General features: G+C 38.5%; 1 protein-coding gene across 4 annotated transcripts in view; it reads left to right on the top strand.

Moving 5' to 3' along the window:
• The window catches only part of LOC143892425 (endoribonuclease Dicer homolog 2-like), a 30,967-nt gene extending 14,886 nt beyond the window's left edge, over positions 1-16,081 (top strand). For 3 of the 4 annotated variants that reach the window (XM_077354316.1, XM_077397417.1, XM_077354951.1), the window contains 15 exons: positions 2,825-2,953; positions 3,042-3,174; positions 3,445-3,544; positions 3,887-4,079; positions 4,177-4,337; positions 5,372-5,590; positions 5,701-5,933; positions 6,181-6,455; positions 6,554-6,996; positions 7,122-7,225; positions 10,374-10,570; positions 10,991-11,200; positions 13,339-13,752; positions 15,057-15,335; positions 15,442-16,081. In XM_077354316.1, the coding sequence (XP_077210431.1) occupies positions 2,825-2,953; positions 3,042-3,174; positions 3,445-3,544; positions 3,887-4,079; positions 4,177-4,337; positions 5,372-5,590; positions 5,701-5,933; positions 6,181-6,455; positions 6,554-6,996; positions 7,122-7,225; positions 10,374-10,570; positions 10,991-11,200; positions 13,339-13,752; positions 15,057-15,335; positions 15,442-15,789 (3,438 nt within the window). In that variant the 3' untranslated portion in view covers positions 15,790-16,081. The remainder of the gene's footprint in view (positions 1-2,824; positions 2,954-3,041; positions 3,175-3,444; positions 3,545-3,886; positions 4,080-4,176; positions 4,338-5,371; positions 5,591-5,700; positions 5,934-6,180; positions 6,456-6,553; positions 6,997-7,121; positions 7,226-10,373; positions 10,571-10,990; positions 11,201-13,338; positions 13,753-15,056; positions 15,336-15,441) is intronic. The other variant, XM_077353649.1, reaches the window with a different exon arrangement.
• The last annotated feature ends 10,543 nt before the right edge of the window (positions 16,082-26,624 follow it).

The raw sequence follows: 26,624 nt of genomic DNA, 5'->3' as shown, positions 1-26,624 counted from the left end.
TTATCAGAATATACTCGTGTTGGATCTGAAGATGAAAGTCCAATTTCGGATGGAAAAGAGAGTAACCAAATTAGCTCACTACTTGTATGTGACATAGCCCTGTATTCTGATTCCGCACTGGATTTGGACCTATGAGGCATGGGTACTCTCTGGAAGCCCACGCACCCGTGTTGGGTGCGTATTGGGTGCGGGTGCGCCTGGGTACTCCCTAGGTGCGTACCGGGTACACACCCAAACATCATTGGGAGGATGAGGGCGTACCCGGGCTCACCTGCACTCTCCAGAGGCCCAACGTACCCATATCCTATTTTTATAAACCCTCACTGTTGATCATCTTTAGCATGGAGATAAGATCGTAGGGGCCGTTTGGATACCCGGATTTTAGAATCTTGAATTTCGTCAAAACAGGTATACCCCTTTACACGAGGGATCAAGGGAAAAAGATCATTTAAATGGTACAAGACAGAGAATGGTGTCTGAGAAGACATAAGAGGGAAGATGGTTCGCTAGAAAGCAAGCCATTGGTGCTGCATCTCCCTAATAAATCTTGAGAACTCGCCTCTGAAACATGTGTACAAGTCATATCCAATAAGTACCGTAACTTCCTCTCAGCAACACCATTCTGTTGCAAAGTGTCTGCATATTAAGATTGATGTATGATGCCTCGTGAATCAAGAAATTGAGTAAAGCCTTTACAATTAGAAAATTATTGATTTGTATGCAAACAAGAAATGGAGTACTAGCCATTTCAAAAAAAAGAAATGGAGTACTTAAATTGATTCGCAAATTCAAAGTAAAATGATTTAAATGCATTGAGTACTTCAGACATATCTTTCAATAAGAATAACCATGTAGCATGAGAATAGTCATCAATAAAGAAAACAAAATAGCGAAACCCATATAAAGAAATAGTGCGTGAGAGACCCCAATTATCTGAATGAACAAGCTCAAATGGGCGCGACGATCTACGACTACCACGCGAAGGGAAGGACACCCGATGGTGTTTTCCCAACTCACAAGACTCACAGGGCAACTACTCAACAGAACTAGTTAGGAAAGGAAATTTGTGAAGCTTCTTTGCAAGAGGGTGACCAACTGACAATACCACTGATAGGCATCAACATATGTTCGAATAGCAACACCAGTGTGGGTCGAATCAAGGTAATGCAAGCCACCAAGCTCACGGCCCAAACCAATCCTTGTCCTAGTCTTTAGATCCTGAAAAAGACAATAAGATGGAGAGAAGGAAACAAAACAATTTAGAGATTTGATTAATTGACGCACTAATAACAAATTTACCGGATATGAAGGAACATATAGAACCGAAGATAAATTAATGTCATTAGATATGGACACCATACCTACGCCAGAGACAGGGGATTTGGTTCCATCTGCTAAGGTAATTGTGGAGGGATCCTAGAGACATCTGACTGGAACGATGAAATAATATGAGAATTACCAGTCTTGTCGTGAGATGCCCCTGAATCAATGAGCCATGACCCAGAGGTAGAACCAGAAAGAAAATAGGACTTGCTACCTGATTGAGCGAATGTGGCCGTAGACTAGTTGCCTTTATCACGGATGCACATAAATTCTGTCGGGGTTCCACGCTAAAGCAAATAGTCCCACATCAGATAAGAGAAATGAATGGGGACGGGTTATAAGGGAATGTGCACCCTCCCTCTAATGCCTAGCTTTTAGGGGTGAGTTCTACCTGGTTAAATTCCCTACAAATGGTATCAGAGCTCAAGGTGTGGTAACCTCGGTTTGCCTCCGAGGGCGGAAATGTCTCTCTGGGAAGATCTCGGAAACCCTGGTGTAGGATCTCGTGGTTCCCACGTCGCTGCCACGTGGAGGGGCGATATTGTCCACCTTGCTTCCACATGGAGGGGGAGATTGTTGGGGTTCCACACAAAAGTAAAATAGTCCCACATCGGTAAAGTGAGATGGATGGGATGGGTTATAAGGGAATGGGCATCCTCCCTCTAATGGCTAGCTTTTAGGAGTGAGTTTACATGGTTAAATTCCCTACATATTCCTCATAGTCATTAGAGGAATTTGTTTTCCCACACAAAAGTAAAATAGTCCCACATCGGTAAAGTGAGATGGCTGGGGATGGGTTATAAGGGAATGGGCATCCTCCCTCTAACGGCTAGCATTTAGGGGTGAGTTCTACCTGGTTAAATTTGCATGACTTTCTTTTCATCTTTAGAACGACTTAGTAATGGTTTCTTTCCATTTTAGGATCGCCAGAGCTAGATATTGAACATTTTTTTTTCATCTTGTTCATGACAATTGTCTTGTATTAATATGATTTTAGTGGATGTGTCTAATTGTGATTGTGAAGTGTACGCCCTTGGCTCTGTGAAGATGAAAGTCAAACTACTATCTTCACTATATATTATCTTTAAGCAACTTGGTATTTTAAAAAAAAATGGTACTATTTTCTTTGATGAAGTAACCTCCATGAAGGCTGTTTTATCTTTTTCTTTTATGTGTTACTATGGAACATTAGTTATTCCTGAAGAGTTCAAGTACACCTATTCAAATTAGAAGTAGGGGTATTGTGTCCCACTAATTTGTTGGAAAGAAGTGATCTGATTTTATTCATTTCCAAGGATTAAATTTTTGGTCAATCCGAGTTGTTTCAGTCGAGCTACTCGATTTTGACCCACCAGAAATGAGACGTACTTAGTTTTGCATTTGTCATGGCTAAAATGCCTAGGTTTCAGCTGTATTTTTTTGTCCTCTATCTTTGATTCTGACAGTTGACTTTTTTTTTCTTTGTTCAATATTCTAATACTTTATAGGCTTATTTGTTTAGCATATACAGGCTCTGCGACCATTGCAACTCAATGATAATGCGGAGGGGAGTACAAAGAAGAAAATTGCAAAGCTATTCTTGACTTTTCTGTTCTGTTTAACAGAACTGGGTGTTTGGTTTACTTTAACAGTATGGGTTCATTCTGAATATTTAGGTAATTGTGGATTGTTGAAAGAGCAGCTGGGCAGTTTCAAATTTATGATGTTTTTTGTAACAGGCAGCAAAGTCTTTATCGTCCAGTGAAACTGATATTTTCTTCTGGGGAGAAAGGAGGGATTTGCTTGGTGATAGTATAGTGAGAAATTTTAGCCGAGACATATTTCATGCGTTCTCCCAGTATGTACCATCAGGTATCATTTACTTTGAGTACTCTCTCTCTCTCTCTCTCTCTCTCTCTCTCTCTCTCTCTATTCCCAGATTCATCTGTCTCTAGCTGTTTGATTTATCTGTTTCTATATGTTGTTTTAAATAGCTTGTCTGTTTTGCAGTGGTTTCTTGTATATTATTCTACTTATGTTTAAAGCAGCTTTGCCGGCTTGTTTGGTTGTATTAACCTGATTTCTAGGCGTGTTGTAAAATCCCGTGGCTGATATTTACTTCTGTTTTTATCTTACACTTAGATCCAGAATGGTGTATTGGTGAAGACCTCGGAATGGATTTAGCTTCTGGATTTCTGACTGCAAAAGTTGACTGCCTCATCCAATCACTTATCGAATACAGGTGTAAAAGTTGACTTACTCTTCTTCTTCCTCTCTTACCTTATCCTCATTTCTAACATATCCATTTATATATCCACCTTGGATAGTGCCTCTATTGGGAATAGTGTTTATAACATATTCTATTTCAGTGATTGACCAAATCTGGGTTTCATATGCTTTTCTGTAAATTAAATTCTCTCCTGTCAGTGCTAGGGCAAGATAGGCTGCTTTGTTTTTCAGAACCAAGTCTATTTATCATTTGTAGTGAGCATGCATCACTATTTTGAGAAATATCTTTATTTTATCACGATGCCAATGGATTCCTCCATTATGCTAAGATTCTTGTTCATGGTTTTCTATCCAGGAGAGAGAAAGACTTGAGATGTATAATATTTGTGGAAAGGGTCATTACAGCCATTGTTCTTCAGTCTCTGTTGAGCCAAGTGGCTCAACTTTCCTGCTGGAAGACAGCTTACATGGCAGGGAATCATTCAGGGTTGCAATCCCAAACTAGAAAGGAACACATGAGAATAGTTGATGCATTCCGTGAAGGAACAGTGGGTTTTCTTTTGTTTGTTTTATTTTTATTTTGTTGGTATTGTTGTGCAATTTAGTGGAAAAAGATTTGAAAGCATCTGAATTATTTTTGTGCAGGTGAATATTATTGTTGCTACACAGATTCTTGAGGAGGGTTTGGATGTACAAAGTTGCAACTTGGTCATTAGATTTGATCCTTCAGCCACGGTTTGCAGTTTTATACAGTCACGTGGTCGTGCAAGGATGCGAGGATCGGACTACTTATTACTTGTCAGGAGGTGACATACTGTTCATTGTATTTTTCATTCTGTCAGAATTTATGAGTTCCTTATTGTAGTATTGTAGTTTTTTTTTTTTTTTTTTGGTAGGTAAGCTGGGATTGAACCTCCGATCTCCAGGTTGAAGAACAAAGCCTTGACCATTGAGCTAGAGGCTCAATCCCAGTATTGTAGTTTTTTTATTTGTAATTTGTTCATCCTACTCACCAGTTGTGACTTGTTTTTTAATGGGGCCATCAATATAGTTGTCTACTTGCTTTCTCTTTTTAAGTAACAAGGGTGAAGGGGAGAAGATCAAATATTGTTTTTATTTTCAATGGAGGGATGTGGATTTGAGGCTTGGAAGAGGCAATTTACCTGATTTTTATTTTTAATTTTGTAATATTATAGTATACTCGATGGATTGATCCTACACTTGTCATGGATTTATCCTGTTATAGTGTTTTCTCAGACAAGCTTGTCTGACAATATGTGATCACACAAGAATCTAGGAAAATCCTATTCTCCTTTTTCTTTGCATTTTCGTTTCTCCTGTATTTTTTCATACATTGTTGTTTATTCTTTCTTTTTTTCTCTTCTTGATATATAGCTGTTAGATATTTACATTTATAATAATTTTTTTTTTCGAAGGAGATTATGTATCTAATTTCTAGGAGGTTTACTATGACTCAACCGAATCAAATCCATTAATCATCAAGTTGATTCAGAAGATTATGAATTAAACGAATGAGTGTGCAATGCATTCATGTTGAGATGCAGAGTTGACTAGCATGTCCCTTGATGTGTTTCTAACTCAACTCAACAACTCAACAAAGCCTTTGTCCCAAACTATTTGGGAAAAATGGGTTTTTTAGTAAACCTGTTCCAGTTAAGAGATGCACTTTCTCAGTTGAGTTTGGATTCTGTTTTCTTTCTTTTTTGGGGTGGGCTGTAGTTATGTCTTTTTACTGTTCAGTTAGCTCATGTGATGTGTTATTCATGATATTATCTTCTGCTAAATCTAATACCTATCTTGTTCTTTTTTCTTTTTCTAGTGGGGATTCATCTACACTCTCAAGGATAACAAATTATCTTGCTAGTGGAGATATTATGCGAGAAGAGTCCATTCGACAGGCTTTGCATCCATGTACACCACTTGAGACTGGAATGTATTATGAGGATTTTTTCTGTGTTGAAACTACTGGAGCTACTGTCACGCTGAGTTCAAGTGTAGCTTTGATATACTTCTATTGCTCAAAGCTTCCTTCTGACGGGTTAGTTCTACGTATTTCTTGCAGTTGTTATTAGAAAGCTCTTGGACCTTGGTTGTTTTGTTTATTTAGCTTCTGCATGACAACTCACTTTCATTTTTTCCCATTGGTAGGTATTTTCGTCCATCGCCTAGGTTTGATATTGACAACGAGTCTGGATTTTGCACCTTACATCTTCCAAAAAGCTGCCCGATACAATCTGTTTGCATACAAGGGCAACACAATATGCTGAAGCAAATTGTGTGTCTGAAAGCATGCAAAAAGCTTCATGAGATTGGTGCTCTAACTGATTATCTGTTACCAGAGTCTTACATTGAAGAAGAAGAAGATGATACCCAAGAAAGTGGTAAATTCTGTTTTCTCAATGGTCTTGGCATAGTTTGAGGTTACTCCACATATTGTTCAGTTCTTTCTACTATCAAACTTGCATGTTTTCCGTGTACATGTTTATTACTCAAACTTCAGATCGGGAATATTTGTTGCGTTTCACTTAATTTTTTAACACTTTAATTTCTTGTGTTTCTGTTTTTTTTTTCTTCCAGTGGCTTGATGTGTCTCATACTAATCTTTTATCCTTACTGTTTTCTACCCAGGGACTAATTCATATGAGGACCAATATTTTGATTATTTCCCAGGAGAACTAGTTGGTCGTTGCCTATCCTTTTCTGAAAAGGAATTGTACCATTGCTACTCATTGCGCTTAAAGCAGGACTTCTACTATGATGTTCCCTTCAGAGACATTACTCTTCTCGTCAAGAGCGATCTCGGAATTGAGTTTGTAAGTACAACGTTTCAGATGGAGGTTCATAGGGGCTCTGTGACTCTGGGCATGGAATATATTGCTCCTATTTATCTTAGTGCTGACCAGGCAAGTCATCAGTTTTAATTGTGTTGCTGTGTGGTTCAGTAAATGGTGAAACTATATCTATCTGTTATGTGGTTGACTGTTGTATTGACTGTTTCCAGGTCCTTATGGCAAGAAGGTTTCAGGTTACTATACTCAGATTGCTTATGGACCATAACTTGAGTAAATTAAAGGATGCTTTAGATGACCATCTTCAGGAGGAATCACTTGCAAGGATTTCCTATTTACTTCTCCCCTCTATTTCTTCCAAAATTGATTGGGTTTGTGTTAGTTCTGCCTTATTTTGTTCCAACGTAGGTGGCTCTAGTTTTAAGGCTGGTGGCTATGGCATTCGGTGTTGTTCCTGTCCCAAGGAAAATGTTCATTTGATGCAAACGAGAGATAGTTCTTTATGTAGTTGTATGCTTAGGAATTCCTTGGTATTTACTCCACATAATGGGCGTGTATATTGCATTATTGGTATCTTAGATGACCTCAATGGAAACTCCATCATGAAGTCGAAGAGGGGAGAGGTACTTACTTACAACGAGTATTTCCAGTGCCGGTGAGTTCTTCTAACTCCTTTGCAATTGAAATTCAATCAAATTTTTGTTTATTGCATTTTTATTGAATTTTAATTTGGGTTAATTTGTGTTCTTATCAGTTTTACATGTCCTAATTTATCAACAGGTACGGTATTACTTTGTGTTACAGTAGAGAATCGTTACTTAGTGGGAGACAACTTTTTACGCTGCATAATTGTCTTCGGAGGCTCTCTGGTCAAAAGGAGAAAGGTGTGCTTGCTTCTTCTTATTTTGTGGATTCAAGTTCTCTTTCTTTCTGTCCATATAAGTCTATTTTGATTTTTAGGAGTTTGATCCATCTATTTACAACGATGTTTTTCGTTTAAACTTTCTTGCATACTAAACTTGTATATGTTTAGTTCGGTATGAAATAAAATCTCAATTCCTTCTTTAGATGTTGTTTCAAACTTCCACATCCACTTTCTCATATTAAATAAATTTGTATGATACTGTCTTGAGTCTTGACCCTTCCATGATTATCTTTTGGTGGCAGTCTAAAGTGGTACGGAATATATATTTTGCCTATTGAGCTCCTTTTCTCTTAAGCTTGTCTGATTCACATGTTATTGAGTGGTGTCACATGGTGATAGGAGTTGTAATTCAACCTACTAGGTTATTGTTTGTAAATGAGAAGAGGAAGAACGAAGAGAGAAGGGACATGAGTTGGGGAGAAATGGAAAGTGGATGGTGCGTAATGTAACCTTCTATCATTTTCTTGGGCATCATTGAGAAAAGGATGCATTTGCTTAAGTTTTGTGTGGATTAAAATGATACACAATTTTCTCAGATGAAGCCCCACATCTCTTCCTACACCAAGCTGCTGCTTTGGTAAGTACATCTGCAATTTTTCCTCCAGATATATTGTAGTAACAAAAATTTCCTTAACAACAATAAACCTTGTCCAATTAAATAATGTCACAATGAGATGATCTGGACTAAGCCATTTCCGAGTTACTTCAGTAGACGTGTAAATGTTTGTCTCTATGCTAGGAATCAAAGGCAGCCCTTGAGGGTAAAGCAGAGAGGACACAGAGGATCAAAGGCAGCCCTTGATGAATTCAGCTTTGGAAATCCGGGTCTGATTGACATAGGAGGAGTCCTTAGAGGTGATGGGGGATCGGTGAAGTGGGCTATCTTTGGACCCATTTGTGACTCGAGTGAGGCGGAGGTGTGAGTGAGTCACCAAGGTATAAAGTTTCTAGAGGGAGAAGATTTAGATATAGTGGTGGTGGAAGGGGACTCCCTCAACGTAATCCGTTGGCTAAGAGGATCACATGTGTTTCCCTAGAGGTTTGCGGATCTGTTTGAGGAGATTAAAGATATTTTGGGCAGTTCCAGTATCTCCTTCCGTCATATAAGGAGATTAGGTAATGTGGTGGCGGATAGGCTAGCTAGGGAGGGGGTACTGTCTTGACTCCTTTTGGTTTTTTCACTGTTTTTTATTTTTCTTGTTACTTTATATATCTCATGTATATTCGACCATCTCGGTCCTGTTCTTTCAATGAAATTTCGTCCATTAAAAAAAAGCAGAGAGGAAATAGAGTACGCACCCACCTCCACAACTTCAAGATGATTGGGCATGAGAATCGAGGAGGGCCCATATGAGAGATTTCCTAGCCATTAAGGGAGAGTATTTCCCTAGCCATGAAGGGGGAGTATTTTCTTTTGTTGTGAGGTCAAATTAGCTCTATTACCAATCCCTTACACCAGACCTTTATCCTCTTTGAAATCTGTCAGCGAACCTTTCGAGACTGTCGCAGATTTACTCCATCAGCCAACCATTTGTAACTGTCGCAGATTTACTCCATCATCTAATCACTTGTGACTCACATATTTACTGCACCCATTATCTGTCACCCTCTGCCTTGAAATAACCTGAAGCAGTTCTAAAGAAACCTTAGCTATTCTCCCTTAATATCAGTCCATCTCAACCCCACCCCTCCTCCCCCCTTCCGCCAAAGTGTCAACCCAGCAATCCACTCTTTGCACTATTCATTAGACCCTCCCTGCAAATCTACAGTTAAATTTCCCAACAATCTGACCTTATCCATGAACAAGAACCATGAACCTTGTTTCCTTTTAGACCTGTCATAAATCCTAGACTTTACCCTACACTTGTAACTCCCAGATCTCTCCTCAACCTGGCCTTGAAACCCATCCTATTCTGACTGCTCAGAAATTACAGACCTGTTCGGTTATCTGGGAAAAAGTCCTATTTACCCTAAGCTGTTTTGTTATTTCCCATTTTCCCTGCCCAAAATATCCATCCATTAGACACCGTGTAATAGGCTACCATTTCGCGTGGTTCGTGGGGCACTTGAGTCAGCCGCCGGCGCCCGGCTGCGTCTTGACCCGTATCCCATTTTTGGGCCAATTCCCCCTTCATACTACCAAAAAATGAGATTCTTGCCCAATCCGAGTTTGCTGCTCCAACCATTACAAAACTAATACCTATTCTATTTAGTACTTCTGGAAAAAAGTCCTATCTACCCTAAGCTGTTTTGTTTTTTCCCATTTTCCCTCCCCAAAATATCCATCCATTAGACACCGTGTAATAGGCTACCATTTTGCGCGGCTCGGGGGGCACTTGAGTCAGCCGCCGGCGCCCAGCTGCGTCTTGACCCCTATCCCATTTTTGGGCCAATTCCCCGTTCGTACTACCAAAAAATGAGATTCTTGCCGAATCCGAGTTTGCTGCTCCAACCATTACAAAACTAATACCTATTCTATTTAGTACTTCTGGTGCTTCTTCATACCTAGTGCTTTATGCAATCAATCCTACATCAATTGGTATTAGAGGTACACTTATTAGTTGTCTTGTCTTTTAGTCTTCCATCTCTCCACTTGCATGCATGTGGATGAGTAAATAAACATTTACACACATGGGTGTGTGTTTGTGCATAGTGTGGCTGTGGTTAGCATTGGTGTGTCAGTGTTTGTGTGCATATGTGTTGGTTGGATATTGCGGTGGGGGTGGGGGTGTCTTCTCCTGAACGAAAGAAAGTGTATCATGCCATAGAATATGGGGGCATGTCTTTACCTGGACCAAAGAATTTGTATGCATGCAGCAAATTTTTCTTAACACTATCTCCGCCTCTTAAAACTGATTATCCGTACAACTTCTTCCTGTCATGTTTATTTTGATGCATTTCCGTGATTTCTTATGTATATGCCTTGTAATACTAATATGTTAAAATAGTATTTAGTTATCATTTTGAATGTCAATTTAATAAATATTGCATTTTCATGCAGTGTTGTCCTAATTTTCATCTTTCTATTTTTTCTGAAATACACTCGCATTTTAATATTTATCGTCTTCTTTACAATTTATAATTCTATTTTCCCTTCCATGTTGCAGCATTGAGCAATGCTGATGTTGAATTGCCACCTGAGCTTTGTGTGGTGCTTATGTGTCCCATCACCATTAGTACATTGTACTCTTTCTCATTTGTTCCATCTATCATGCATCGCATCGAGTCTATGCTTCTCGCTGTCAGTTTGAAACAAATGCAAATGAATCATTGCACGCAAAATGTTGTTGTTCCAGCCATCAAGGTATGTCACTATTTTATCAACAGAAGCTTCTGAAATGATGTTAGTGATATTGTAACATTGTCAAGGTTAATTTGAAGCAGTCATCTCGCAGATTCCATTTTTTTTTGTTTGGTTTGCTGTACTTCAGTAAGGACTACAAGGTTTAAATTTTACATTTTTTTAATAGGTCCTATCGAATCTCCCTAGTGGGAGCCTTGCTGCAATCTTTTTTCCTTCATTCTCTAGTATTGAAATACAGTCTTCTGTTGACTTTTTGAATCTTCTCAACATTTGAGTTGCCATAAGTAATTCATGTTATAACATGAATGGATTTGTACTAAATTTGCAAATAATTTTGTTTACGCTGATCCTATTAAAGATTCCAATGAAGATGGGGAAATTGTTCTTTCAGGTTTGCTGACTTCTTTTTTTTCGTAATAGGTTTTGGAAGCAATTACCACAAAGAAATGCCAGGAGGAATTTTCGTTGGAGTCATTGGAGACACTTGGAGACTCTTTTCTCAAATATGCGGCTTGTCAACAGCTATTCAGAGATAATAAGTATCATCATGAAGGTCTTCTTAGTTCGAAGAAGGATAGAATGATATCTAATACTGCACTTTACAGTCTTGGGTGTAAGCGCGAACTGCCGGTATTATATTAACCTATAATTACAATTTATTGTGCTGTGTTGGTGACGTGTGGCCTCGTTATGGATAGATAGGAAAATGTGGCTAGGGAAGTGCAGTATTCGATATATAATTGATAGGATCATGCATGAAGAGAAATCTGGTAGTCCAATAAATGATACCAAGGAGAACCTCTTGAATTAGGCAGTTTCTCTTGTTGGAAAGCTCTGTAATAGATGCTTCACATGGTTGAAAGATTGTGCACAAATTAGTTGTTTTACCTTTCGAATGCCATTTAAGTGAAGAGGTCAAATTTGTTCTTGGAGTTTGAAGTAACAAGTTTATAGGGTTGAAGTTAATAAAGACAAAATGGTTGAAGCACACTGAGTATGTATGTGGTTCACCTTGAGGCTGAACAGAAATGTGTGATTTTCGTGTTAGGATCAAAATAAGAAGCCTAGGTCACGTTGTTGACCAAGATATGTCTGACATTGAGACTTACAATCTTCATATGACATGTTTGAGTCCTTGACTTGTCTCTTGAGTTCTGCACTCGCAAATTGGGTTTTAAACTTGTTTGATTTGTTAGCATTTTTCTACTTGGTAGTTTCTAACCTTAAACTAATAATCAAATATTATGATTCGTTATCACCTTTTGAAAAGCCTAGTTTTTTACTTAATAGTTAGTCTCTTTGTGATTCATACTTTAAAGAAATGGATTCACGTCATACTTTACTCTTTGTAAATTGTTTTTTTTTTTTTCGACTTTTATCTTTTTCTCTCTCATGATTATCTCTTTTTTAATAATTATCAAAACATATGCTCCTATTTGCCTCAAGTCTTACTCTTTGTTAATTGTTTTTTCCCTTCTTTATCCTTTTTTCTATAATCATCTATTTTTTAATAATTATCAAAACATACGCTTCTATTTGCCTCAAGTCTTACTCTTTAGTCTTTACAATACGCCCAAACCATGTTTTTGATTCTCACAACTGGTTATTTTATCAGCTGAATTCCATCATTTATTATTGCTGGTAAATCTCCGTACTCGATTATGTTTCTTGATATTTCCCCTTTTCTTTGCCTTGCGTTTTGAGGTGTACGCTTTGTACAATGTCTCAGTAAGTTCATCCTATAGTTATAAAATATATTTTCTTAGGATATTCTTATACTCAAAATGGTTATCGATGGTAATTTTCACTCCTAAGTAATTTGTGTCTCGATGTTACTTTTTTTAACATACATCTACTTGAACTTTCCTACTAAACCACCCTACTTACCTTCAACTTTCCTAGTAAACAAATTAAACGTCAACTCCACAGTTTGCTGTATCACAGCCAGAATATGAGAAACGCACAACAATCTCCACCTTGGCTTGTATTCTATAAACACTTGAAGGTTAACTCCAATGTGTACTCTCTAGAGCACAGCTCCACATATCGTGCACATAAGGTGCCCACCCCACTCCATGGGTTGCTTCGTCAATCATCAACAACTGTTGTTATTGGTCTAGTCCAAGCAATGCTTGATCTTGGTCCCTGTAACCGATTTTGTGAATATATCAGTTGCATTGTCATCTGTATATATCGTTTTCAAGTCGATGCTTCCATCTGCCACCCACTCTCTTATCTTGTGATGTCTCACATGTATATGTTTCGTCCTGGCATTAAATACTTGATTCTTCTCCAAATGTATGACAGTTCGACTTTCACGGTGCAACAAGTCTTCTCTCTGCTTCTGCCCTATATCTCGAACCAATACAGCTAACTAAATAGTGTCCTTGCCATCACTTACTTCCATGTAATCTGTCGTAGAGTACATGGTTTCATCTACTCTCAACAATAATGCTCGTAGAACTTTGTCGTGCAGCTTCATGCTTTCATCTTTGGTTTTAATCGGTCTACCACATAGTCAATATATCAGTTAATTGTGCTTGATAAGTGATATTTTCCATGTCTTTGGGATCCTTGATATTGCCTTTTGCTGTTATATTTTTCGAAAGAGATTTCTTATGTAATTCATCAAATTCATGTAATTATTGAATACTATCATGCTATGTTGGAATCATTAAAAAAAAAAAAAAAATTTATCATGCTATGTTGGCATGTAGGATTGTGCTGGCTATTACATATGACTCATTTGCCTTCATTCTCATTTGCAGGGTTATATTCGTAATGAGTGTTTTGATCCTAAATATTGGGTAATTCCCGGTGAATCTTCTGGATGCTTTGTAGAGGATGTCAAATTCTTTTCTACTTCAAAAAATATCTATAATAGGGGGACAAGGCATATAAAGAAAAAAACAGTTGCAGATGTTGTGGAGGCACTCATTGGAGCATACCTTAGCGAAGGAGGTGAATTGGCAGCTTTAGTTTTCATAGACTGGCTTGGTATGAAGGTTGATTTTGTCAAGGAATTACAAGATGGGACGCCATTTTTAGCAAAACCTGAGATTTATATACATATCACACATCTTGAATCGGTATTGAACTACTCATTTCGTGATCCTTCTTTGTTGGTTGAAGCATTAACGCATGGGTCATATCAAGTTCCCGATATCCCAAGATGCTATCAGGTATTTTTTCTGAACTTTGATCATTGTGATGTTTTCACTGGTTATATACTAATAATATTGTTAATTTGATGCTTGTGGCTGACAAGTTACTTATCCCTTGTAAGGGTGCTTTCTTATGTCAAGAAGTGTTGCTCGCTCTCATTTTGAAGCCCCAATTATCCACTATTTATCTGATGCGAGTTGGGGTGCACTTTGTTGTTGTCCCAATTTATTAGAATTGTTGTGGGCTGTTTTCTTGCCATTTTATTTTGTCAAGAATAATTTGTATTTATCATAAAATGAAAATAATAGTCGTAACATCTCCCTCCTCTTTTTCTGAAATGATCATCTTGTACTCGTTGCCGCTGCAAATGTCCATTTTTGAAGCGGGCCTCATTAGTTATATGGTTGGTTGTTTTTTCAGAGCAATTAATTATATGTTTGGTTCTCACCATCTACCTTATGGTTTGTGAGATGTATCTATTTACTTGTGCCGTATCCAATGTATGAGTTTAATAATTTGTCCAAATTCATCAATGATCACATTTATTTTATGAAAATGGTCTTCCATAGCTGTGTAAATGTCCCATTGTATAATAACTTATGATAATCATATGTCATGGAGCATCTTGCAAATGAGGTATAAAAAGGAATGTCTTGCTTTGGTCATCTACTCGGTGGTGAACCTACCCTTTTCTTAAAGAGTTATGCTATGGGTCGCATAACCTGGATGAAACCTTGGGATGATCAGTGATATTTGGCCATGTGTCCCGGTTGCTTGCATTCATGATGAAAATACACTGGCTAATCCCTGGAGGGAGTGCTACTTCTGTGTCCCTCCTATTTTATCATCATCCATAGTCTTATTTATGAATTGATTTATTGGAATCCTTCTTCTCCCTTTTGTCAATATCTAAGCTAGCATTTATATTTTTAGCCAGATTTAAGTGCACCCTAAGATAACGTAGCTGGGAATTGTCCCTTCTTCTCCCTTTTGTCAATATCTAAGCTAGCATTTATATTTTTAGCCACTTTGTATAATTGTATTCTGATTTTGAAATGTGTACATTTCACTAAGTGACTAGATTCTTTAAATGCCACACAATATACAAAGTGAACATACATTGACTTGAGAAATACATCGATATGCAGTCATATACGATCACAGTTAAACAATACTAAAAATACTGCAGAAATCTCAAAGTGCAATATATTTACAACTTAATGGAAGAATAGTCCCATATAGTAGTTTTTTCCTATCGTTGTGCATTGAATTGTTCATGCTTAAAATGTTGTTTGATGTGATATCTTTTGTTATGATGCAGCGCCTAGAGTTCCTTGGGGACTCTGTTTTGGACTATCTTATCACCATACACTTTTACAGTAGATATCCTGGACTGCCCCCTGGACTTCTGACTGACCTTAGGTCTGCTTCTGTAAACAATGATTGCTATGCACATGCAGCAGTAAAGGCTGGATTCAACAAATACATTCTCCATGCATCATCTGTGCTTCATGGTCAGATTACTACCTTTGTCCAAAATTTCGAGCAATCATTTGGAGGCTCATCGTTTGGTTGGGAATCTGGGTCAGCTGTACCTAAGGCAAGTCATCATTTTCAATCACTTTCAAATTTTTTTATGTGGTTTTCCAAGTCACGTGAACAATTCTCAGTTTCAATTACTTTTAAGGATTTCCTATTTTAAACAGGTACTCGGAGATGTAATTGAATCCATTGCGGGGGCGATTCTCATTGATTCTGGATTTAACAAGGAGGCTGTTTGGGAGAGCATAAGGCCTCTTCTAGAGCCCTTGGTTACACCAGAGACAATGAAATACCAACCAGTGAGAGAGCTTGAATTACTGTGCGGGAGTAAAGGATATGTGAAGAAATTCATCAAGACATCCAACAATGGCATTGCTGGCATCACAGCAGAAGTTGAAGCTCATGGAGTCATTTACAGGGAAACATGCACTGGTGAAAATAAGAAGACTGCAAAGAAGTTAGCTGCAAAAGCTGTATTAGAGACCTTGAAGAAATGCATTCCGGGAATCTGAGTTAGCAGTTGATGGGTGTCTCCAAAAGTAGCACTCCCCTTTTCAATTTATACTTTTCTAACGAGTAGAAAGCTCCTTTTTTTGTGAAAGATAAACTAGGAGAAAGCTATGTGCAAGGTCAATGACCCACACGGTTCGATGCATTCAAAGGATCCGTTAACTGGTAGGGTTTTAGCACAACAATTGAATCTGTACCTTGCTCATTGGATCTATATTCCAAGATCCGAAATTATTTTTGTTTGCGACAAAGAAGTAACCATAAAATCTGGAAAAATATAGGAATTTCACTAAACTTTGATGCAATTGCGGAGAATCAATAGTGCTTATACATGACACTTAGGTGATAATCATGGAATCAAATCTAATTATGGAAAGATATTTTTGTAATCCAACCTGGTTGCCTAATCTACCTAAATTGCCTCATCTAACCGACGTGCATGCGTCGGTTAGATGAGGTAATTTAGATGGGCCGTGAAGAGCCTCAATGAACTGGATTGGCCTCGAGCCTTAATGTGTGAGTCTTTAGGCCGGGTTTGATACTGCGCATGAGTTACTATTGACTAACTCCATGATGGGCAAGGATGAACGTCTGTGGGCGATGTCATAATCGATCCTCCTTGCCAGACAGATCCGAGCCAATACAATCTCTCCTTTACGACTGAGATTTGAGCCGATACAATCTCTCCTTTACGGAATCAGGAATCGATATCCTGATCTGATTCCTCGGATTCCCGTGTTTGCATCAGATTAGAGAGGGTGGAGATAAATCCGGGCGGAATTTATGCGGGAGTTAGGAGGGTCATCTGATACCCGCGACAAGAGGTGGTATTCTGATTCCGGAATCAAGGATAAAGAGAGTCTCTCTCTCTCTCTCTCTCTCTCTCTCTCTCAAGCAAGCAAGCAACCTGTTTGACATACCCAGTACCTCGTTCTTAATAAAGCTGTGTATAATTCCCTCATTTAAAAGTTTTTTGTTGATTCTGGAAAATGCTACCAATGAGATTAGCTACTAATGCTTAAACCAAACCATGTCACTATGGCATCGGCAAGAATGGTACAGTTTATGGCATGGAGGCCATAATCTGATTCAGGATTCTGATTTATGGGCTATATATTGGCTACTAGAAAGCACATTTGGTGCTGCTCTTTATGTCCCTCAACCTTCTTTTGATATTTGGGTTTTTCTGTTGTAGATTCTCATCATTCCATATCATTGAAATTTTGTGCATAAAGAATGCTATTTTGTTTCAAACTCTCTCTCTCTCTCTCTCTCTCTGTTAACTGGGCTAAAGACAATGGGATTAAAATAAAGTCCCACGTTAGTTGCTTGTTGTAATTTTTACGGTGGCAATGGCATTTATATAGTGTCAAATGTCTTAGTAATATATATGATTTTACATTTTAGTTAAAAAACACAAATATTATTGATTGAAATATTTATTGAAAATTTAATTTCATTCCAAACGGTCCCAAACGCTAGAATCGGAACCACGATTGATTTGATAAATTCTAGTGCTTACACAAACAATAGAATTGGAATCGTTATCCATTTACTGGGGGAATTGGAATTTGATACTGATACCAATTCCTAATTCTAGCAATCCAAACACACCCCAAGGGTTTTAATGGCTACCCTTTTGTCAAGTACAAAGAATGAAAGAAGAAAAATAATGCCTTCTTTCAAGGTAATACAACAAGATAGCTCACTACAAACTCTCACAAAGATATACACGTTTGAATCCTATTGTAATCCTTCATATGATAAACAATTGGAGACACAAAGGGTTTAAACACTAAAATATATGTCCAAGGGTATTCCAATAGTGTGTCTTGAAGGTTTGAGGGTGTAGAACCCCTTTATATAGAGCAACTGAACCAAAACTAGCCTTTATAGAGTCATTACGGATGATCCACGGTCGACCATTCGGCTAGCCATTGCACCTTTGATATGCAACATATCATCTCATGCAAAAATTTGTTTTTCCATATTTTGTCCGATTTGTATAGTTAACTTGTAAAATTCGTATTTCCCTCGTTTCTTATCTGATTTGGACGTTCTTGTGCTCTACGAAAATGTAAGAGGGTCTACTTTCTGATAAAAATAATTAAAAAATTATTTGAAAATTCCTAAGAGCAATTATCCATAAGACGATGGCTTTAGGTTAACCGAGCAAGTGCCAATTTTGACTTTTTCAATGTTTAAGCTCTTCTTGGCACTTGGGCTTTGGTCCACCAGGTTCCTTTGATATATTTAACTTATTTTAGTCTCATTTAAGATATATTGAATGCTTCTAATTAGGAATTTTTTAGATTAGATTTATACAATCTAACACAATACTTTGATTTTGAGTCTACAATTTGATCTTCACTCTTCAAGTATTGATCTTCCCTTCACGGATTTTCATCACTTACCTTTGATTCATTTGATTTTCGTGATAGCTTCACACATTGATCCATGTTTCCTTGACTTTGAACCTAGATGATTTTCAGCTTACACAACAAACATAAAAAATCACTTGCGTCTGGAATCATCAAAATAAGATTGAGGATTGCCATGGGTTGAACCATTGGGCTTGCAATCAGCAATAATTATCAACTTGAATAATTTGGACGGTGCATGAAATGTCCTCTCCTTTTCTTTGAAGGTGTATGGATCAAAAGGAGGGGTGCATCATGATAATATGGCTGTGTTATCAAGAAGAAGGATAGTTGGGTAAGGAAGACGATGAAAGAAAAGGGGTGCACTTCTCAAATCTTAGGTATGGATATTTCAGAAAAGACGAAAGAGTAGTGTAGTGAAAATGGAAGATGCTAATAACCTCTCTCTCTCTCTCTCTCTCTCTCAAGTCATTATTGTCTACACCACCACTTTAAGGAAGCTTCCAAACCTCTTTGTATATTCATATTTTCACTCCATCTGATCTCTTTGTTGCACGGTCGACAGATAAAAGGTGAGGTTAACACTTTTTTTTTTATACTTCATCTCCTTCACATGTCTACTATGGGAGAGACATTGCATAGAACAATTGCCGCAGGTGAGAGTTAGGAAGAAGGATTTCGAAAATGATGGTGCTTAGATCCTTGCCAATTTGCCATTATGGAGTCAAGTGGAAAGCCGAATGGCTAGATCGGACATGTCCAACGCGGTAGCACTTGTTGGAAAAGTGATATAAAATCACTTGGTAATATTTTCTTTTGGAGGGGCATTCTTGGAATGTGTTTATTATGTCTACTAAAGAGGGTTTTATCTTTAGTTGGGTGATTCTTCAAAAGAAGGGATTTTGGGGCTTTTCTCTACAAGAAAAGGGTTTTCTCTCTTCAAGGGTTTCTTCTTCTCTTGTAAGGGTTTTAATCCAAGGTTATTGGGGTTCCTTTTATGGTGTTTTTGGGTTTGTGAAGACATTGTAAAGAGGGAGTTGTGTTTTTGCTTGATTTGTAAGAAGAGGGTGTTGGTGGGGTTTTCATCATTGTTGGAGAGGTAAGGGCTTTAACCTTTGTTTGTAATTTTCCGTTGTTGATAGTGAAGTTTACTTGCCGGATTGCCCATGGAGTAGGCCAAAGTGCCAAACCACGTAAATCTCTTGCTCTCTAGTTTTCTTTCTTTATTTCCATACACTCTTGACTTGTACACATACTAGTTTGGGCTAATTCCGTAGGTTGCCGGAGGCTATTTGTTGTTAATTGGTTCGAGTAGTCTCCGATAACCAGATTTCTAGCGGCAGGGTCTTGCCGCAACAAGTGGTATCAAAGCATCCGGGTTTTGCACACAAGGTGTTTGTGGAATTATTTGTGAGAGGCAAAGTTTGAGAAGATGACGAGTCCTCGGTTTGAGGTGGAGAAGTATGATGGGAAAAAGAATTTTGAGTTGTGGAAGATGAAAATTCATGACTTGTTGATTCAAAATGGACAACATAAGGCATTGCTTGGAAAAGATAAGAAACCGGAAGCTATGGCTAGTGATGATTGGGAGGAATTGAACTTGAAGGTAAGGCCTACTATTCGCTTGTGTTTAGCGAATGAAGTTTTATTCAACATAGCGGGAGAAAAGACGGCCGCCAATTTATGGGCAAAGTTAGAAAGCTTGTACCAAAGAAATTTTCTCACCAATCGTATTTTCTTGAAGAGAAAGTTATACTCTTTGAGAATGAAAGAAGGCACAAACATATCCAAGCATTTGAATACGTTCAACAACATCATTTGCCAACTTGAAAGTGTTAGTGTGAAGATGGATTATGAAGATAAGGTGGTTACATTGTTGTGTACATTGCCGGATAGTTATGAAAATTTGGTCACAGCTTTGAGTTGTTCCAAGGATGATTCTCTTCGCTTGGATGATGTGTGTAGTGCATTGCTTGCCGATGAACACCGGAGAAAGGTATCATTGGAGAGTTCGGGTCGAGTTGAAAATGAAGCTCTTATGATAAGAGGGAGATCAAGTGAGCGTAGTAGCTCATCAAAATGGACTTTAAGAAGCAAGTCCAAGTATCGATCAAAATCAAGAGGCCGATATGACAAAGATGCTTATTGGAATTGTGAAAAAAAAGGTCACCAAAAGAAAGATTGCCGGTACAAGAAAGGTTTCCAAGAGGGTAAAGAGAAGCAAAATGTTGAAGTCAAGAATGAAGCCAATCAAGTTGAAGAGTCTATATCCGGGTTCATTGAAGATGAAGTGTTCATGGCTAATAGCATTCCCATTTTTTACCAAAATTGGATCCTTGATAGTGGTGCCACTCACCACATGTGTCCTCATAGGTTATGGTTTGCTACATATGAGCCATGTAACGGTGGTTCGGTTTTGATGGGGAATAACTCTACAAGTAAGACGGTGGGAGTTGGTACGGTGCGATTAATGAGGTTTGATGGGATGATGAGAACACTTGAGAATGTGAGGCTTGTACCGGAATTGAAGAAAAGTTTGATTTCACTTTCGGATTTGGATTCAAGTGGCTACAAATATACCGGGCAAGATGGGGTCCTTAAAATTTCTAAGGGTGCCTTGGTTGTTATGAAAAACATCCGGGTTGGAAACTTGTACAAGTTACTTGGAAGCACGGTGGTCGATGATGCACACATGGTGGCGAAAAATGATGAATTTCCGGCTCGGTTATGGCATAGACGGTTGGGTCACATGAGTGAAAGGGGCATGGAAATTTTGATGAAAAAGGGTCTTATCCCTAAGATTAGCATTGGTGAAAACGAATTTTGAGAGCATTGTGTCTATGGGAAACAACATAGACGGGTTTTCAAGGCATCAAGTCATACGAGTAAAGGTGTTCTTGATTACATACATTCCGATGTATGTGGTCCCTTGGAGGCGTCTTATGGTGGTGCCAAGTATTTTGTTACTTTCATTGACTATTTCTCAAGGAAAGTATGGGTGACAATGCTTAAGTCTAAGGGTGATGTGTTTATGGCTTTCAAGAACTTCAAGGCCGAGGTGGAGAAGACAATGGGCAAATGCATCAAGGTATTAAGGACGGACAACAGGACGGAATATGCCTCCAATGAGTTTGTTAAATGTAAGCCCAATGGTTCCCACCTTGGCATTCTCATCTTCTTTTGATGATTCCAATACACAAATGATTTTCTATCACTAATGTGTTTGATTGTCTAAGTTGTAGATCATGATTGTATAAAGACAAGATTGCTTGCATTGAGGCCAAGAAGCTCTCATTGGACTACATTCGGAAGGCCAAGACATCGAAGATCCAAGACGCATGAAGACTTGAAGCATCGCAATTGAAGATCGAAGTCGTTTTAGAAGGTAAAGATCCAATCCTAGTTTAGGTGTTTAGAGGCATAAATAAAGTAAATCACACACCCCAAAATGTTTAAGAGAATGTCCTTGTGGTGTTCCAACACTTTGGAACCCTCATAAACAATCCCAACTTGATGTAGAGTTGGAAGCCCAAATGAATAAGAAACAGAATTGAAAAAACAGCTGCATATAGGCTTTTCGGAACTCCGAGAATATTCTCGGAGCTCCGAGCTTGAAACTCCGAGAAATGGTCCAGTAGCATTTTTTCAACTTCTGTTTGTATTCCCGGAACTCCAAGAAAAATTCTCGGAACTCCGAGAACATTATAACGGGAAAAAATATATCCGTTGGTGAACTTTGCCAGAATTACGACTATGCCCTCAAACGGTCATATTTGGGTTTTTATATATATATGGGTATTCTAAACTTCCCAATAATCAATCTTAATACTCTAAAAACCTATTGGAATATTCTAAGCTTGTTTATGCCTCTCATCCTCTAGAATTAGGATTTGGATCATTAGACTCAAATTTGTGCATCTTCTACAAACCTTGTAAACCCTTGTAAGGGATTTTTTGTTCTTTCTTTCTTATTCAAACGATTGTATTCGGGCGAGTGTTCGGAGAAGCAGAGCCCACTATCCGTGGTGAGGATTGCCACCAAGGTTAAAGGCAATTGGAATTGTAATTGACACCGATCTTCGCCGAAGTTAAGAAGATCAACATAGTGAAGCCATCAACGGGTTTGGTTGGTGGAGTGGAGTAGGCCTCGCGTTTTGAGGACCGAACCACTTTAAATCTCGAGTGCACTCTCTCTTATCTCTTGCTTTACATTTGTATTGCACTTAGGATTTAACTTGTGTGTTGATCTATTAATCTTCAAAATTGGGTTAGAGTTTTCAAAAGCTTAAAACTTGTTAGGAACCTAATTTTCCCTTCTCATAAGTTGCCATTAGAATAGTACTCGGGCCTACCCTTAGAATTTCATTAAATTTTGCAAGGATGAAGGAATTGTTCGGCATTACATAATGGTGTATACTCCTCAACAAAATGGCGTAGCAGAACGCATGAATAGAACGTTGATGGATAGGGTTCGGGCTATATTGAGCAATGCTAGCTTAGAGCAAGGATTGTGGGCCGAAGCCGTATCAACGGCATGCTATCTTGTGAATACGTCTCATTCAATGGCATTGGATGAGAAGACACCAAATGAGGTATGGTTCGGAACTCCTTATGATTATTCCGATTTGAAAGTATTTGGTTGTGATGCATATGCTTTAATTCCAAGTTGTCATAGAACTAAACTTGATCCAAAATCAAAGAAATGTTTTTTTGTGGGATATGGGAAGAATGTAAAAGGGTATCGGTTGTGGGATCCAAATTCCCGCAAGATCATCATAAGTCGTGATGTGCACTTTGATGAATCCTCAATGTTGATGAGGGGATTGGAAAAGAGGCTTGAGAAAGAAAAGTCTATTGTTGAAGATACCCGTGAATTTCAAATTCAACCTTCAAGTTCTTCTTCAAATGAGGGTGTTACCAATGAAGATGTTCCCATGGATTTTAGTGATCAAGGTATAGAACCGGAAAATCAAGATGAAGAACCGGTTGATGATGAAGAGGAAGTAGTGGAATCTTCTCAAAGAAGGTTTTCAAGAGAAAGTCGTTTACCGGAACAGTTCAAAGATTATGTTGACCCTGGTACTCTTAGAACTTTGATAGCCTTGGATGAAGAACCAAGCTCGTTTCAAGATGCCATTAATAGAAATGATGCTCAAAGTTGGAAAGAGATTATGAAAGAAGAAATGCAAGCACTTCAAAAGAACAAAACATGGGACTTGGTAGAGTTGCCGCAAGGTAGAAAGGCAATTGGTTGCAAGTGGGTGTACCAACTTAAGAAAGGGGTAGATGGCAATGTGAAAATGTATAGGGCAAGGCTTTGCACAAAAGGAAGGCATTGATTTCTTTGAAATATTTGCTCCGGTAGTAAAGTTTGTCACTATTCGGTTGGTGCTTGGGCTTGTTGCAATGCATAACTTAGAGCTTGAGCAAATGGATATAAAGACGGCGTTCTTACATGGTAATCTTCAAGAAGAGGTGTACATGCTGCAACCGGAAGGTTTTGTTGAAAAAGGCAAGGTGGAGCTTGTATGCAAGTTGAAAAAGTCCTTATATGGACTAAAACAAGCTTCAAGACAATAGTACAAGACATTTGATTATTTTATGTTGGGTCTTGGTTATCAAAGAAGTGACTATAATCATTGCATGTATATGAAATTCTTTGATGATGGTACATTCATTATCTTAGTTTTGTATGTGGATGATATGCTCTTGGTGTCCAAGGACAAGACTAAGATTGAAGAGCTCAAGGGGTGTTTGAGCAAGAAGTTTGAAATGAAGGATCTTGGTCCGGCCAAGCAAATACTTGGTATTGAGATTCAAAGAGATAGAAGGCATGGAACCTTGTCACTTTCACAAAGGGGATTTGTGGAGAAAGTGCTTGACAAGTTTGGCATGAGCAAGGCAAAGGCGGTTAAAACCCCATTGGCATCACATTTCAAGTTGTCTTCCGATGATAGTCCAAAGACAAAAGAAGAAAAGGAGCTCATGGCTAGGTTTCCTTATGCAAGTGTTGTTGGGAGTTTGATGTTTCTAATGGTGTGTACTAGACCGGATATTGCTCATTCGGTTGGTGTATTAAGTAGGTTCATGGCTAATCCCGGAAAGATGCATTAGAAAGCGGCAAAATAGGTGCTTCGGTATTTGAGAGGCACAAGTGATTATTCCATTACTTTTAGCAAAAGTTCAGCATCAATTCAAGGGTTTGTTGATGCAAGTTATGCCGATGATCGTGATAGAGCAAGATCTACTTTGGGTTACGTTTTTCGATTTGCTAATGGGCCGATAAGTTGGATGTCTAAACTTCAAACAACGGTGGCATTATCAACTACCGAGGCCGAGTACATGGCGGCAACGGAAGCTTGTAAGGAAGTGGTTTGGCTTCAAGGTTTGATGGGTGAGATTGGCATTAAGTCAAAACCCATGGATTTGTTTTGTGGTAACATGAGTGCTATTTATTTGGCTAAGAATCCGGTTAATCACAGAAGGATCAAACATATATTCGTCCAATATCACTACATTCGGGAAGTCATTGAAAACGGAAGAATCCGACTGTTGAAAGTGGGAACCAAAGAGAATGTGGTGGATATGCTTACCAAGGTGGTTCAAGGAGAGAAGTTGGAGTGGAGCTTGACTTCTCTCGGTATTATGCCAAGGTGAATTTGGTGGTGTTGGCAATGGCAAGTAGTGATTTTCTATCAAGGTGGAGATTGTTGGAAAAGTGATATAAAAACACTTGGTAATATTTTCTTTTGGAGGGGCATTCTTGGAATGTGTTTATTATGTCTACTAAAGAGGGTTTTATCTATAGTTGGGTGATTCTTCAAAAGAAGGGATTTTGGGGCTTTTCTCTACAAGAAAAGGGTTTTCTTTCTCCAAGAGTTTCTTCTTCTTCTTCTCTTGTAAGGGCTTTAATCCAAGGTTATTAGGGTTCATTTTATGGCGTTTTTGGGTTTGTGAAGACATTGTAAAGAGGGAGTTGTGCTTTTGCTTGATTTGTAAGAAGAGGGTGTTGGTGGGGTTTTCACCATTGTTGGAGAGGTAAGGGTTTTAACCCTTGTTTGTAATTTCCCATTGTTGATAGTAAAGTTTACTTGTTGGATTGCCCGTGGAGTAGGCCAAAGTGCCGAACCACGTAAATCTCTTGCTCTCTTGCTTTCTTCCTTTATTTCCATACTCTTGACTTGTGCACATACTCGTTTGGGCTAATTCCGTTGGTTGCCGGAGGCTATTTGTTGTTAATTGGTTTGAGTAGTCTCTGATAACCGGATTTCTAGCGGCGGGGTCTTGCCGCAACAACACTGACTTGGGTTCTGACTAAAGACATTTGTTCCGGTAAGAACCGGGGAATTGGCAACAAGTGGACATTTTGCAAAGTCTGTCTTCATCCTCTGGCATCTTGTATGACGGTATGAGAAGCCCACAAGCTATTTGTGGGCGAATCTAATAGAGAGATAGGCAGGGAAGTGGGTTTTGGTTTGAGAAGCAGGGGCATAGGTTGAGAAAGTAGAAGATGACCAAGAGATTTGGATTTGTAAGGAAGAACGACGCAAGAAGAAAGGCAATGAGGAGCTAGAAAACAGAATACAGGACATTTCTAAAAATAGAATGCTTTGAGTTCCTAAAGAGAGCATTGCAATAGCCATTGATGATGACAGATTGGGGCCGTCCGGACGGTTGCATCAGCTGTCGTCCGTGGAGAATAACTCTCTATGGGTTTTGGTCAGTAGTAGGCCGGATTGTTGATACCATGAAAAAATTTAAGAATTTCACTAAACTTGGATGCAATTACGGAGATTCAATAGTTCTCATATCGAGGACTTATGTGACAAGCATAGAAACAAATCTTGATAACTATGGAAAGATAGTATTCTAATCTAACCTAGTTGCCTAATCTACCTAGATTACCCAATCAACCTGACCAATCTAATCCAACCTAGTTGCCTAATCAACCTATTTTCATAATCTACCTAGATTACCTCAACTTGACCAATCTACCTCCTAGATGATCCAATATAAATGGTGAGATCTTAACCCAACCCAATGGTTGGATCTCACATATTCCACCGTTGGATCATCTTGGAGGTAGATTGGGCATGTTTGAATAGGATCATCTTGGTTATATGTTGAGGATATCAAGCCATCAGATTGCATTAATTTGGTATCCAATCACAGGAGGGAAAAAAGAAAAAGGAGGAAGAATACCAATAGGACCAACACATCAATAACTGAATAATAATGATCAAGATTTCATGCAGAAAAAATTGAGAGAACGAGCATCCCTGCCATGCAAAAGTAGAAGTTACTAAACAGACTAGATACAAGGTATTGATTTGTTTATGCATGTAGTAACAAGCATTTGAGCAATAAAGTCCAAATCATGGGGTGGGGGATGAAATAGAGGGAAAAAACCACCGAGTTCCAATACTTGCATACCCTTGTGACATAAAAATGATCGA

Source organism: Tasmannia lanceolata, unplaced genomic scaffold (assembly GCF_043159265.1).
Source record: "Tasmannia lanceolata isolate RefF3 unplaced genomic scaffold, GAP_Taslan_0.1 ptg000001l, whole genome shotgun sequence".
NCBI classification, from domain to species: Eukaryota; Viridiplantae; Streptophyta; class Magnoliopsida; order Canellales; family Winteraceae; genus Tasmannia; species Tasmannia lanceolata.
This window is presented reverse-complemented; position numbering and strand designations above follow the sequence as displayed.